Below are 12,838 nucleotides of genomic sequence, written 5' to 3'. Positions count from 1 at the left end.
CCCGGGTAACAACGGGCCCCGCCCGCAGGAGCCGCTCGGCCGCGCCGCCATCTTTGTGCCGGGCAGGGCAGGGCAGGGCAGGCGGGCAGAGTTGTGGCTTCTCCCCCGACCTGCTCGCCTCGCCGTGGGCGCTGCCGTGGGCGGGGGCTGCCGTCCGGCCCGCCGCTCTCCGGCGAGAGCAGGCCGTGCCCTCAGCAAAGATGGCGGCCGCGGGATGCGACCCCTGACGAACCGCCGGAGTCCCTCGCCCCTCCCCGCCCCGCCCCTCCCGCGGGAGCGACCGCGCGCACCGGTGACGCGCAAGGGGCGCGACGGCCGGAGCGGCGGGGACCGGGTAGGAGCGGGCCCGGGCGGCGGGTCCAGGCCTCGGGGCCGGCCTGAGGGGGCGGGACGGGGGTGCGGAGGGAACCCGGAGGGAGGGGAAGGGCTGGGAAGGACGGGGCGGCGAGGCCTGGGGGGGAGGGAAGGGGGAAGGGGGGGGCAGGCCTGGGCCCTGGGGGAGGGCGGGGGGCGGAGGGGTGCGGGGCTGGAGGGGTGCGGGGGGGGGGAGCGGAGCTGTCTTTTCCCTGAGCAAACGGGGGGAACAGCCGGGGGGGCCCCGTTGTGGGAGGGGAGGGCTGGGGGTGCCGGGCGGGGGGGGAGCTGTGCAGGGCCCCAAGGCGAGGTTCGGGGCTGGGGATGCCGGCCCGGAGCAGGGCTCTGCTTACCCTGCCCAGGGGAGGGGTTCGGCCCGGGCAGGTGACAGCCGGCCCCTGGGTGGGCAGCTCGGGGCAGGGGCTGGCTCTGGGTGCGGGACCCGGAGCGGGGCTGGGCCCTGACGGCCGTGGGAGCTGCCCCTGGGGTGGGCGATCCCTGCCCCTCCCACCCGGCGTGGTGCTGTCCCGCGGCCCGGCCCAGGTCGAGCTCCTCAAGAAGGGTCAGAGCACGTATCGGGGAGGAGAAGGGATTTAATCCAGCCCAGGCTTTGAAAAGCTTGGGACTCAAGCAGCCGGCCCTGAGCATCAGCCCCCCTCTCTTGTTTCTTGGTTTGTTTAGCAAATAGTTGTTTGCCCCTAAAAGTGAAGGTTTAAGACCCAGAATGTGGTGTCTGCCTGGGCAGCGTGCTGAGGAGAAGGCCCTTTCTTCCTGCCTAGTTAATTCTGAGGCTTCTGTTGCGCCTGGCTTTTAGGACTTTTCCTGCCATGACGGTGTAGGGCGAATTGATACGGCACGTCTGTGCGGTCGTTTATCCAAGTTCCACAGGGCCACGGGGCTGCGTTTCTGTACAGTCAGGGGGTGTGATACAGCGTTTGTGCTGCTTCATCCTGTTCTGCTGGCAGCAGTGAATTCCCCTCGGAGCCTGCCGGCGCAGAACGACAGCACCCAGCTTCATTTTGACTCAGCAGCAGAGAGCGTTTTGGTTTGCAGGGCCATGGTGATTTTGACTCGGTACCAGGAACCCAACAGCCCGATTTGTCGTGTCGTTGCGGCATGGGAGGGACTGTCCTGGGGTGGAGTGAGCAGAGTTCCTCCTGGGTGAGCTGAGAGATTGCTCGTTCTTTGTCTGCCCAGGATCTCGAAATAGTATGAGGCAATGAGAAAAGGGGGTTTTTGTGGTGTGAGCTCCAGCTGTTCCTGCTTCCTGGGGTGATGGTGAACCCAAGATCCCGTCCAGGGCAAGGATCTGAACCTCTTTTCTTCTCCTCAGAGCACCTTGAGTGATGCCCAAGAAGTTCCAAGGTGAAAATACCAAGTCGGCTGCTGCCCGCGCAAGGAAAGCTGAGGCAAAGGCAGCAGCCGATGCCAAACGTCAGCAGGAGCTGGAAGATGCCTACTGGAAGGATGAAGACAAACACGTGATGAGGAAGGAACAAAGGAAGGTGAATGGCTAGTCAGGTAGAAGGGTATCTTCTAGCCGGTCCTTTGCTGAGCCTGTGAGATCCAGGGTTGCTCAGAAAGCGTCACTTCTCCTCCTCTGCCCCCCCCCCGTTGTCTCTCCACACATTGTCCTGTGCTTAGTTACGGGCAGAAGAGCTGGAACTAGTGGCTTCTCTGGAAGCTAAAAGAAACCTAGTGTAGGAGTCAGCGTAAGTTTTGATGTGTAATTGAGAAATCTGGTGGATCTTAGAGCTGGCTTCCCGAGGGAGGCAGTAAAAGCTTTATTGCTGGAATCATTTAAAATTGAATTAAGTGAAAGATCAGGGACTCGGCTGTAGGGCTTGATTTTTGACCAAGCAGTTCTTTACCTTTTTTTCCTTCCTTTTTCTTTCTTAACTTTTCTTCGATTTTTTTTTTCTTTTTTTTTATATAAGGAAAAAGAAATGAGCAGGATTAAGGGTTACAAAGCCTTTTTTTGTCCTCCCTAACTTGGTGTGCCACACATCAGGACGTGTGTCTCTCAGAAGATTCTCTCTGGTTTGCTCTTACCAGCTTGCTCTGCCCTGGGTGTGCATTTGCCTCGTTGCTCAATAAACAGAGCACTTTACTGCTCATTTCTGGGTTATTTGATTTTTGACGTTGTCCTACATCAGCGTTAGACAAATCTATGTTCTGCTGGTGTGGATTTTTCTAGAAAGGATTGCTGGTGATAACTTAGCTGCCTCTTCTGAAATTATTTCTTTACCCTCACGCTAACCAGACAGGGCTTCTGTTGACGACATAAATGGGATTTGTGGGGTTACTGGGTTTGTGCTGCTCTCTGAGTTCGGCGCTTACTGAACTTTGTGTGGCGCTACTTGAGCACACTGGCCGGGCAGGCAGGACGCCAGCGTGTCCCTGTGACCTTGGCTGCCGTGTGCTGTGTACGTCTGCGTGAGTTCACCCCTAATATGTGTCTTGACGTTTGGAATTTGGAGTCCTGTGTGCTGTTCACCCTCACGATCCTGTAATGCTGCCTAATTACTTCCTGGAACAAGGACTTATTATTGCTCTACTTAAGACTTGGCCAACAGTGACCTATTTGACTGGGCTTCCAAAACAGGCTCCTGCAGGGAAGGAACCTGGGAGTCTGGAATTGCAAACTGGAAAACCAGTTACTCTATCCCAGAGCCTCAGACCGGGTTTTAGAGAAACCAGTGAGGCGGTTTCCACTCGGCACCTCAGCCAGCCCCTTTCCCGTAGTCTCTAGGTCTGAATTTCACCTGGATGCTGTGGGTTTTGCAGTGCATTTGCTTCCCACAAGCTCCCCTGGGGATCTTGCAGCTCACAGCAGCAAAAAAAATCTCCGCTCAGACAGGGAGCTGTCCTGCCAGAAGGACTCCGAGTCGTATCTGTACCCACGCAGGGGCTCTTTCTGCTGCTGGACCCTCGCGCAGGCGCTGCCACAACCTACGCAAAGGCTGGGGTTTTGTGTAGGTGAGCAAGTGGCCAGCAGATAGGGGCGAGTGGGTTGCTGGGGGAAAATAAATCAGCGAAACCTTCCTTAGCCGCTTCTCCAGTGCGGGAATATCCCCACGGAGAATGGAAGAAGCTGCCTGTGCCTTGTCACCTCCCGGCAGGGAAGGGATGTGTGACTAAGATTGTAAATGACTTCCCATCCTAGAGAGGACAGAAACCAAACTTCCCCAGAGAAGTAGCTGTTTCGCGGGTGGTGCTGGTGTGGAAATAGCGCTGCTGTCCACGGCCATATGCTGCAGGAGGGACTCGTGTCGCTCTCAGCTACAGCACCCGGAGGAGGGGATGGCGGTGCGTGTAGGAGGATGTTCTCAGCACCTCGCAGTCAGCGCTGAACGGCTCTTCCCAGCTCTTCCCCGGCTTTCCGGGCGATGGCAGTAACACGTTAATGGCGTTGCAGCGCACCCGCGCAGCACCTCTGAATTCCTGCACCGCCAGCAGGCAGGAGTGGCTGAAAGCCTTCAGGACGTGCTGAGACCGAACCCTGCACACCCCTTTTAATCCCTTTTTTTTGCCCGTAGATGATCACCGGAACCGCGGTGAAATAAATGAGAGCGCAGAGCTCTGTGTTCCGGGGTTTGGTGGCTCTGCCTGGTGATCTGGGGATCTCGCTGACGGGGCAGCAACGCACGTCAGCATTAATATTTGGGCGTAGGGAAGCTTAATGTTCAAAATGCGGTGCCTGCTGTCGTGAGATTCGCTGTCACCAGACGACTGTCCTGTTGTTTGCTTTTGCTGCGTTTTGGGGTTTCTTTAAACGCCGCCCCCGCTCTGAGAGCGACCTTCGGAGCTGATCTCTGCTGACAGAGGATGACACTCATTTGGTGGCTCCGTGATGCATAAAGGAACATCTGAGCTAATATCACCAGCCTGCAGTGTGTGTGTTCCTCCTCTGGCACTTCAGCACAAGTCATAGCTTGTTACCTTCCCCTGGAGAGCACAAAATCTACATCCTTCTTGCTGGAAGACTCAGAGTTTTACCTAGGTAACCATTTTTCTTTTAACATTTGGGTGTTTTCATCCTTTCTGTCCCTTCCCATGCGAAGTTATGCCGCAGCTCAGAGCGCGGCCCTCCTCACCAGCCTGATCACAGTGTGGTTTTCTCCATGCAATTAGCTAAAGTGTGTCTGGTGGTAAAACAGCCGCGGACGTGTGTGCATCCTGGGGGAAGCTGCGGGCAGGCTTGGAAGGGTGACAAACCATTAAATCGGCTGGAGTGTTACGGGAAGAAGGGACCAGCGGAGCATCTGTCAAGGGCAGAGGTCTCGCAGCCAGAGTCAGACCTTCTTTTCTCTGGTGACCTTGGGTTTAGCCGCTTTGTGCCTTGCAGGTACGTGCAGGAAGATCTCGCTGGCTGGGACCGCTGCTGGAGCTGAGATGTCCGCTGGAAGGACGCAGACGAATTCTCAGTCTCCTTCAAAAAGTCCTTCTGGGGCTGTCTGGCTGAGGGAGGACAAGCCCTTTTCCCCGTTCAGGCTGTGTTTTGCCTGGACTCCGTGAGTGCCTGTGTGCCAGGAAAGCAGTTCCTCCTCGTTCAGCAGCGGCTCAAAGCCCCTTGGCACCCTTCTCTCTGCCCGGTGTCTCCTGGCATCGGCAGCACCGTCCTGCGGAGTTCTCTCCCGTGGCTTCGCTCGGCGGCAATGGGAGGGCGCGCAGATGGTCTGGGAGCGAGGAGACACTTTATACTTGTACGCGAAGGGTCTGGGGAAAGATTCAAGTTAAATGCAGGGCAAGTGCTTGTGCTAGAAGAGCAGAGATAGCGCACGAGGGAGCAATGACTTTTTTCGGTGCGAGTTTTATGCCTTTCTTGTTCCCGTTAGCCTCGATCACGGGGTGCGGGCCGGCAGGTTCGTGTACCAACAGGTCCCAGCTGCAGTGGTATTGTAGGCAGGCAAGTGGTGACTTTCTCTTCCTCCTCTCCTCTGATTCAGTGCAGAATTACTCAGCTGTGAGCACCAGCTCTTACTCAGATAAAACGCAAGACAGGTCAAATGACTGTTCTTCCCTCTTTGGAGAACGTCTGCATGGTACCGGGTATGTGATACTGAAATCTGATGGCTCGAACGAGCGGAGGTGTAATGGAGAGAGACCTGACGATGCCGGCACGGGGTTTAGACCCCAGAACCAACTTCCTCAGGCTCCGGTATCCCTTCCATGCTTGCTTTGACATGCTTTGAGACGGGATCAAACGGGCTCCTTGCGTTGCTCCGCAACGCAAGGAGCCCGTTTGATCCCATCTCAAAGCTCTGTGTACCTCAGAGAGCCCAGTGAGCACTTAGACGTACTCCAGGTTGGTTTTGCCCCACTCACTTTCTTGACTGCGTCATTTTTTTTTTTTTTTTGCATTCCTTTGCCCTTCCGCCATCCAAGAAGCGGCGTGCTTCGCCAGGCTGGCAACACGTTCTCCCACCTTCCTCGGGGCGTCACGCTAAGAGGAAGCTGTTCTGAAAGCTAATGAATTGTTCCTTGCTCAGGTAGTTCTCCGCAAAGCTGGAAACTTGGGTTTTAACACACAAATCCTTGGCAACGGAAGGGTCCAGCTAAAGAAATCTCACCCCCTGCTCCTCCTAGCGCCCTGCAGAGTGCAGCAATGTCGAGGGAGAAGATTATTCATTTCCTTTCCAGTTTTCTAATAGCTTTGCAGTACGCTTCACTTAGACAAATCCAAGCCTCTCTTTCATCAGGACATTTAAGCTGATTCATAAAGGATTAGTTTCTTTTGGCCCAACCTGAGAAAAGTCTTCAAAAATGACAGCTTCAGGCCCCTCGGGCTTTGGGATCAGCAAGCAGGCGGCTCGGAGCTGCTGCTTTTGAACCCTGCAGAAGGTGCAGAGCAGACCCGAACGTGACAGGCCGCTGGGGAAACCTGAGCGTGTAGATCTTGCGGGTCTTGTGACAAATTAGTAACAGTGCCGGCTTATTTACTTTCCACAAATAGAAACTCAATTGTAAATGCCAGAGAGCAGGGAGTAGCTTACCCCGGCAGCTGGGGGAGAGGAGTAACTGGAGGTCCCCTGCAGCACGTGGTGCAGGAGGAAGGCCCTGCACCCTGCTTGTGCCTCTGTTTCCCCTTTGCTAAGTGGGTGTGTCCTCTTTGGAGTTTTGTTGGAAAGGGGCTAACGGCAGCAGAGCGTTATCCTTGGATTTCTGCTCTGTCGGACTGTCGTCGGCCCAGCTGGGGCTGCGTGGTGTGAGGCTGCTGAGCTAGCTGCCTTGTAGGACAGTTCCCTTTCTGTAATAAGCAGGGGTAAAAGATAATCTTCTCTAACTATAAATAACATTTCTGTTCCAAAATATCTTGCTCCCTTCCCTTAGGTCATTAGTACTTGTGTATCCCTTGTTATCTGTCTCCTGAATTATTCAGGCCACAGCTGTGCCTGCAGCCTTGCTGAGGTGCTCGCCGTGCCAGCACCCTCTCGGGGTTACCTTGTCCAGTCACCCCCGAGCTCCAGGGATGGGACGAGCCGTGTGGGGACCCTTTCTTTGCACCAGCCCACGTTCTAGGCACGCTGCTTCTCTTGCACATGCTTTGCATCTAATTAAATGGCTTACTCTCTCTGACTGCTGGACCTCCAGTGATTTCTGTGGCCCTCCTGTTTTGGCACATTAATCTCTCCAGTTCGGGGATTTCTCCTGCATTCTTCCTTAAAACCACCTGATGCTCAAGCAGAGTCTGGTGACTGAGCCAGAGATCCCACCCGGAGCTGTGCTGAGGGTGGGCAAAGCACCACAGTTGCTCAGGTATAGCCCTGTGTATAAATTTTTTAGGGGAGGAAAGACAGTCTTCCCCTTCCTCTCGTAACAGCCTTCCTGTTGCAGCAGTGGCCAAAATCCCTCCTAATCTGGGAGACTGAGTACATTTGTTTACTCAACCTTTACTAGAAGAAGGAGAGGCCTGACAGGAAAGCAGCGGGCAGGGAAAGCCGACGTCTTAAATAAATGAGTTTGCACTTTGAAATCATGCACAGTCCGGTTGCCGGGGCATTGTGTCTCAAGGCACTGGCACTAAGCGCTTAATGACCAAGAATTTGAAGACTGCCAGTTGTAATAAAGGCTTCATCCCTCTAATGGGTTTTTTCCCATCCTTGGCCCCAGCTGCTTGGAGTGGAGCTAGGCGAGGCTTCCCTTCCCTTCCCTTCCCTTCCCTTCCCTTCCCTTCCCTTCCCTTCCCTTCCCTTCCCTTCCCTTCCCTTCCCTTCCCTTCCCTTCCCTTCCCTTCCCTTCCCTTCCCTTCCCAGCCGGGTTGAAAGGCCTGGTCCTGGCCGCGCTTGACAGAAGCGGCAGCAGCCTGAGGGCGTGTTTTGATTCAGCATTTGTGGGCTTTGATTCTGTGTTTTGATGGGTTTTTCTTTAAACTCTTGAGCCGTGGAGCGACTTAATGTTTTGGGGTTGGGTTTTTTGGGGTTTTGTTGTTGTTTTGTTTCATAGCCCAGCCTTGCTTACCGTCTTCGGAGTGGGCCCTACCCCAACGTATGTAATTCTGCTCCTACTCCTTAAACACCGCTGAAGCCGGCAGGTTGCGTTACTGCTGAGGTGGTTTTGCTGCACAACTGCCTTCAAGTAAACCCGTTCCGTTAATGCTCGATCAGTTCCTTGTGCCATCGCTGTGAATAATGGATGAGAGCCGCAATTAAGTGTCCGTGTAACTAACCTAAATACAAACTGCTTTGCAGCATGTGACGCTGCCCCAGACAGAGATGTTTCCTTGTTGGTTCTTTCTTTTTGCCAGACCTTACAGGTTTGGGGAGGGGAAAAAAAATAAACTCGAAGTCCAAGTGCTGAAAGCCCCTCAGGGCCTGTTGCCTGGTCTTGTCACCCTCTTCCCTGGGCTTTGGAGGGCAAAGTGGCTCTTAAACTCCTTCTGGAGCACTTTATAGTTACTACAAGAGCTGCATTGCTTGTTGGATTGGGTCTCACCGCCTGCCCTGGCTCTTAGGAAGACCGTGAGCCAAACCTGAGGACAAATTCAGCCTCTTGACTGGCTTGTCTCGAACAACTGCTGAACTTTCAACCTCCAACCACTTATTAAAATTAAAGTGGAAAACTTAATCTGATTGTCAGCAGGTCCTGGCTGGTACCTCCCACTCCTTCTCGACAACGGGGTTGCGTTTCGCAGTGCTGACATCACGGGAAGCCAGCACATGGTTGCAGACGCGGCAGAGACGGGGGAAATTATTATTCTGAAAGGATGGGCCAGGTTATCGCTGTCTGGCTGGAGGTCAGGCCGGGGGAACCAGTCAATGTCTCTTCTGATACGGTGAGGTCAGCGCTGCGTTAGCTACAGAAGTGAGGTGCCTGTTCCTGCCCAAGTGGGGTTCCCTGCTCCCGTAAGGGAGAGTTTGATCCCTCTGCCTCTGCTGCTGCGGAGGATAAGGGTAGAGGTGACCTGGTCCTTTCTCCCTTGCAGGAAGAGAGGGAGAAGCGGCGGCTGGAGCAGCTGGAGCGCAAGAAGGAGCTGCAGCGCCTGCTGGAGGAGGAAGACTCCAAGCTGAAAGGGAAGTCACCCAAGCAAGTCACTCCGGGCAAAGTCACCAGGGCCCAGATCGAGGAGACGATCAGAAAAGAGCAGCAGCAGAAGGAGAATGCAGATACAGGTTTGGTGGTGCCGTAGAAAGGCCCAGGGAGCCATGGGGGGCTGGGGAGCGGGAAGGGGGGCTGTTCCTTCTTCACCTACTATCGCTAAAGGACAAGGCGTTTGGAAAGCAAGAGCTGCCTGCAGCTATTGTGTGCTGCGTGCTTTGCCGTGGCTGTGTCTAACAGCCAAATGGGGGGAAAAAAAGAAACCTCCCATCACCTTGAGGTGGAGAAACAGAGCTGCGGAGCAGGCACTCTTACCTTCCAGGACTGGGACTGAACTCTGCCTGAGTTTTCTCAGCACTTTCTTCAGAGTGCTTTGGAAAAGACTGTGCCTCTTCTGAGGGTTCTGCACAGGACAGATTTGATGTTAACGGTGCTCCCTTTCGCCCCCCTCCCTGTGCAGTGGAGAAGGAGAAGACTCACTTGGAGGTTCCCTTGGAAGAGAACATCAACAGAAGGGTACTGGAGGAAGGATCGGTGGAGGCCAGGACGATTGAAGATGCCATTGCTGTCCTCAGGTACGTGGCCATATCATAGCAGTGCTCTCCTTTGAAGGTGTCACCTTCTTTATGAGAGGTTCTTGCAGGCACTCCCTTCCCCAGAACTGGCTTCTTTCTGCGCTTTGGCTACGACTTTCTGTCTTGACAGCAAGAACAGGGCACGTCCCCTGCCCTGTTGTTCTGTGGAGAGTATTTCAAGTGGGTAGGGGAAGTATCACGGGGTTTTTCTGCTTTATCACCCAAGTTATTCCGTGCGCACTTGGTTGCGCTGACAGGGGATCAGAGCGGCTGGTGCCTGCAGGGAGGTGTCTCTGATACGTGTCTCTCTCCGAATTCCCTCCCGGCAGTGTTGCCAATGATCTGGACCGGCACCCCGAGCGCCGGATGAAAGCTGCCTTCACGGCTTTTGAAGAGGTCAATCTGCCACGCCTGAAGCAAGAGAACCCCAACATGCGCCTGTCCCAGCTCAAGCAGCTCCTCAAGAAGGAGTGGATGAAGTCGCCAGAAAACCCCATGAACCAGAGGCACAAAGCTTACAACAGCCAAAAGTAGAACTTAGAGCTGATCGTCCCCCACGGACAGTGGGCTGGAGCCACAGGGCTCTGCTTGGATGAAAATAAGAGACACAAGAAACCTCCTCTCCTTTTGTTTCCTTTCCCTGTCCCCACTTTCTGTCTTTCTCTGTTCTTGGATTTAAGATAAGCACGAGGTGAAGATGGCCTGTCCCTCCCGATGTGCTCACCCCTCTGCAGGCAGCTGGTACAGAGCAACCCAGACAGACTAACACTACCTTCATGCTTCCAAATTCAGTTGTTACCTTACAAAAAAGCTACTAACTCGCTTCCAGACCTTCAGCACGGGCAGCAGTTTGTGAGGTGTGATGTCAGAGCTGCCTGCTGAGATGGGGGATGCTGGCTAGCACCGTGCATTAACCCCCTCACAGCCCGGACCTGCGTTCATCCCTGTCTCTACTGTGGCTGTGCCGCACCCTCGTGCTCCGCAGGGTGAATTTTTGCATCTGTCACGAGGAAGGCGCCTGCCCTCGTGTCGTCCTCGGTGCTGGGATGTCCCCAGAGAGATTCCAGACTGGGATCGCTGTTGGCCCTGCCTGCTGCCGGCCACCTCTCGCCTCCTGATCTCAACGGTGCATTAGACAGGGAGGAGGAACCCCAATGGGAGCAGAAGCTCTGTTGTGGGGAAGAGAGAAAATAAACTTCCGTCTTCAATACAAGAAATAACAGCGCAGCGTGGTTCCTGCCTTGTCTGCGCAGGACACTGGTGCCGGACTTCTCTGTGTGACTTTCCTGGTGGCCTTGCCCAGAGCCTTACACACTGCTGGTGGGACAGGAGGGTTCCTGGAGGGGCTGCAACCCCACGCTACCCAACAACCGCCCCAGGAAGGGGAGCTGCTGCCTCTCCCATTGCTTCTTTCCCCGCCTGCTCCTGGGCTTAGGCAAGAAGGTGCCCTGTGGGCCCGTGGAAGGGGACACGAGACTGTCGGGCTCAGCAGCTTCCCCCGCCGCTGGACCGAAGGCACTGGCCTGGCTGTGCCGCCTCTGCTCCCCTCGGCCGCAGCCCCACGGTCTGTCCGCTGGCCCAGGCCAGAAGAAATCGGTGAGCTCCCTTGGGAGGGCTGGAGAGGCTTCGCCCCGCAGCCATGGCAGAGTCCTGCCCCTCGCTTTGAGCAGCCACCGGGTTTTCCTCTCTTCCCTTTCCCCTTCCCATCTCTTCTCTCCTTTGGGAGTGAAATTCCTTCCTAAGGTCTAAACCCTTGACCGGGCAGCAGCTCCGTCACCGTCGGTGCTTACCTGTGCGTGTAACCGGGGCTGCCAAACCCAGAGCAGCTCGCGGCTGGTTTGGCATCCCGCCGGGGTTTCATCTGATGGCACTAAACAAAGAGGGTGACGGGCAGCGTGTGCCTGCGAGCAGGCAGGGAGGGTAGCAGGGGCGTTTGCACTTTGGGGGTGAGGGGGGGGGGGGTTGAGGAGGCGATGCTGTTTTGGGGTTCTCCCCACCCTGCTTGCAGGTTGAAGGAGCTGGGTCAGCCCCTGCCACTGTGTCCCCCCCCCCGCACACACACTCCCCCGTGCCCAGCCGGTAAAGCCAGGGAGGAATGCACCCCGTGTCTCCCCTTTCTGTGAGAAGTTTGTTGTGTTTGAACCCAATTAAAAATTAAAAAAACAACCCCAAATCCTGTTAATTTGTTGAAGGAATAAAGGCTGGGGGGGGGTGGGGAGGGCTGTGATTTCCTGGTTTGCTCGGGGGGGGCTGTGTTTGCCGTGTAAAGGGCGGCTAAAAATCCCGCTGCGGTTTGTGTCGTGGTTCCTGCGTTGGGGAACTCCGGGGGGGGGGGACCCCCTTCGTGCCTCCCCCCAGCAGGTTGGGGGTGTGCGTGGCTCCGCTGCGGCCCTGGAGGAGGCTGCAGGCAGCTGCCCTGCCCTTGCCTGTGACTGACGCGGGCGAAGCCCACTGCCTGCCCTGCCTGCGCCCTGCCTGCGCCCTGCCCGCCCCTCCTCGATGCTGAAATAAGGAGCCCACGTGAGTGTTCCCCAACCCGCGTCCCTGGGCTGAGCCCCCCCATCCCTGTGTCCCCCAGGCTGCAGGGCTGTGTCCCCGTCCCCCCCCCGGGGGCCTGTGTGTCCCCCCCGCCATGGCGCAGAGGCCTCCGGCTCCTGCACAGCCCTGGCTTTGTGCAGCAGAGCCCACCCTCCTCCTCCTCCTCCTCCTCCTCCTCCTCCTCCTCCTCGCACTGCGGCAGTGCCGTGGTGCCCCCCCGGGGGGGCCGCGTGGGCTATTCTGGCACGGGGGGGGCTGGGGGGGGGGGTGGGTGGAAGGGCCCCCCCCCAATTCAGGGAAGGGATCCCCCGGTGCAAGGGAGGGGTTATTGGGGGAACCCCTCCAGTGCAGGGTGGGGGTTCCCCAGTTGTAGAGAGGGGATCAATGGGGGGAATCCCTCGGGGGGGGGGACACGGGCCCCCCCAGCCCCCCCAGTGCAAGTGCGGGGTTAATGGGGGACACCCCCCCCCCCCATTGCAGAGGCGGGTGCGGGGGAATCCCGCGGTGCAGGAAGGGATCCCCGGGGCACCGGAGGGGTTAACGGGGGAACACCCCCCCGCTGCAGGGGGGGGGGGGCGCGGTTTCCCCCCTCAGCGAAGTGGCTGCCGGGGGGTCCGTGCCCGCCGCGGGGGGGGGGGGGGCGGGGCCCGGCACCGGGGGGGGGGGGGCCGGGGCGCGGCGGAGAGGGGAGGGATTCCCCGCCCCGCCCCCCCGGGATTCCCCCTCCCTCTCCGGTCCCCCCCCCCTCCCCCCACACTGTGCGGGGGGGGGGGCCGCGCTCGCGCCGTGCGCAGCCCGGGGGGCGGTGTTACCATGGCAACGGGCTGCTCCGC

General features: G+C 57.0%; 1 protein-coding gene across 1 annotated transcript; it reads left to right on the top strand.

Annotated features, from left to right (window-relative positions):
• The first annotated feature begins 117 nt into the window (after positions 1–117).
• CCDC124 (coiled-coil domain containing 124) lies at positions 118–10,221 on the top strand. Its single transcript, XM_075776749.1, has 5 exons — positions 118–334; positions 1,688–1,859; positions 8,780–8,966; positions 9,353–9,467; positions 9,797–10,221. The coding sequence occupies exons 2-5, from the start codon at positions 1,701–1,703 to the stop codon at positions 9,999–10,001; spliced, it is 666 nt and encodes a 221-aa protein (XP_075632864.1). The 5' UTR covers positions 118–334; positions 1,688–1,700; the 3' UTR covers positions 10,002–10,221.
• Positions 10,222–12,838: the final 2,617 nt, after the last annotated feature.

The sequence above is a fragment of the Balearica regulorum genome, chromosome 26 (genome assembly GCF_011004875.1).
Source record: "Balearica regulorum gibbericeps isolate bBalReg1 chromosome 26, bBalReg1.pri, whole genome shotgun sequence".
Lineage (NCBI taxonomy): Eukaryota > Metazoa > Chordata > Aves > Gruiformes > Gruidae > Balearica > Balearica regulorum.
Note: the sequence above shows the minus strand (reverse complement) of the source record. Positions and strands in the feature narration are given on the sequence as shown.

Coding starts and splice junctions, on each gene's coding strand:
- CCDC124 (XM_075776749.1), top strand. CDS start 1,701: ATGCCCAAGAAGTTCCAAGGTGAAAATACCAAGTCGGCTGCTGCCCGC. Junction 1,860..8,779: donor TGAGGAAGGAACAAAGGAAG/GTGAATGGCTAG, acceptor TCTCCCTTGCAG/GAAGAGAGGGAGAAGCGGCG. Junction 9,468..9,796: donor GATGCCATTGCTGTCCTCAG/GTACGTGGCCAT, acceptor CCCTCCCGGCAG/TGTTGCCAATGATCTGGACC.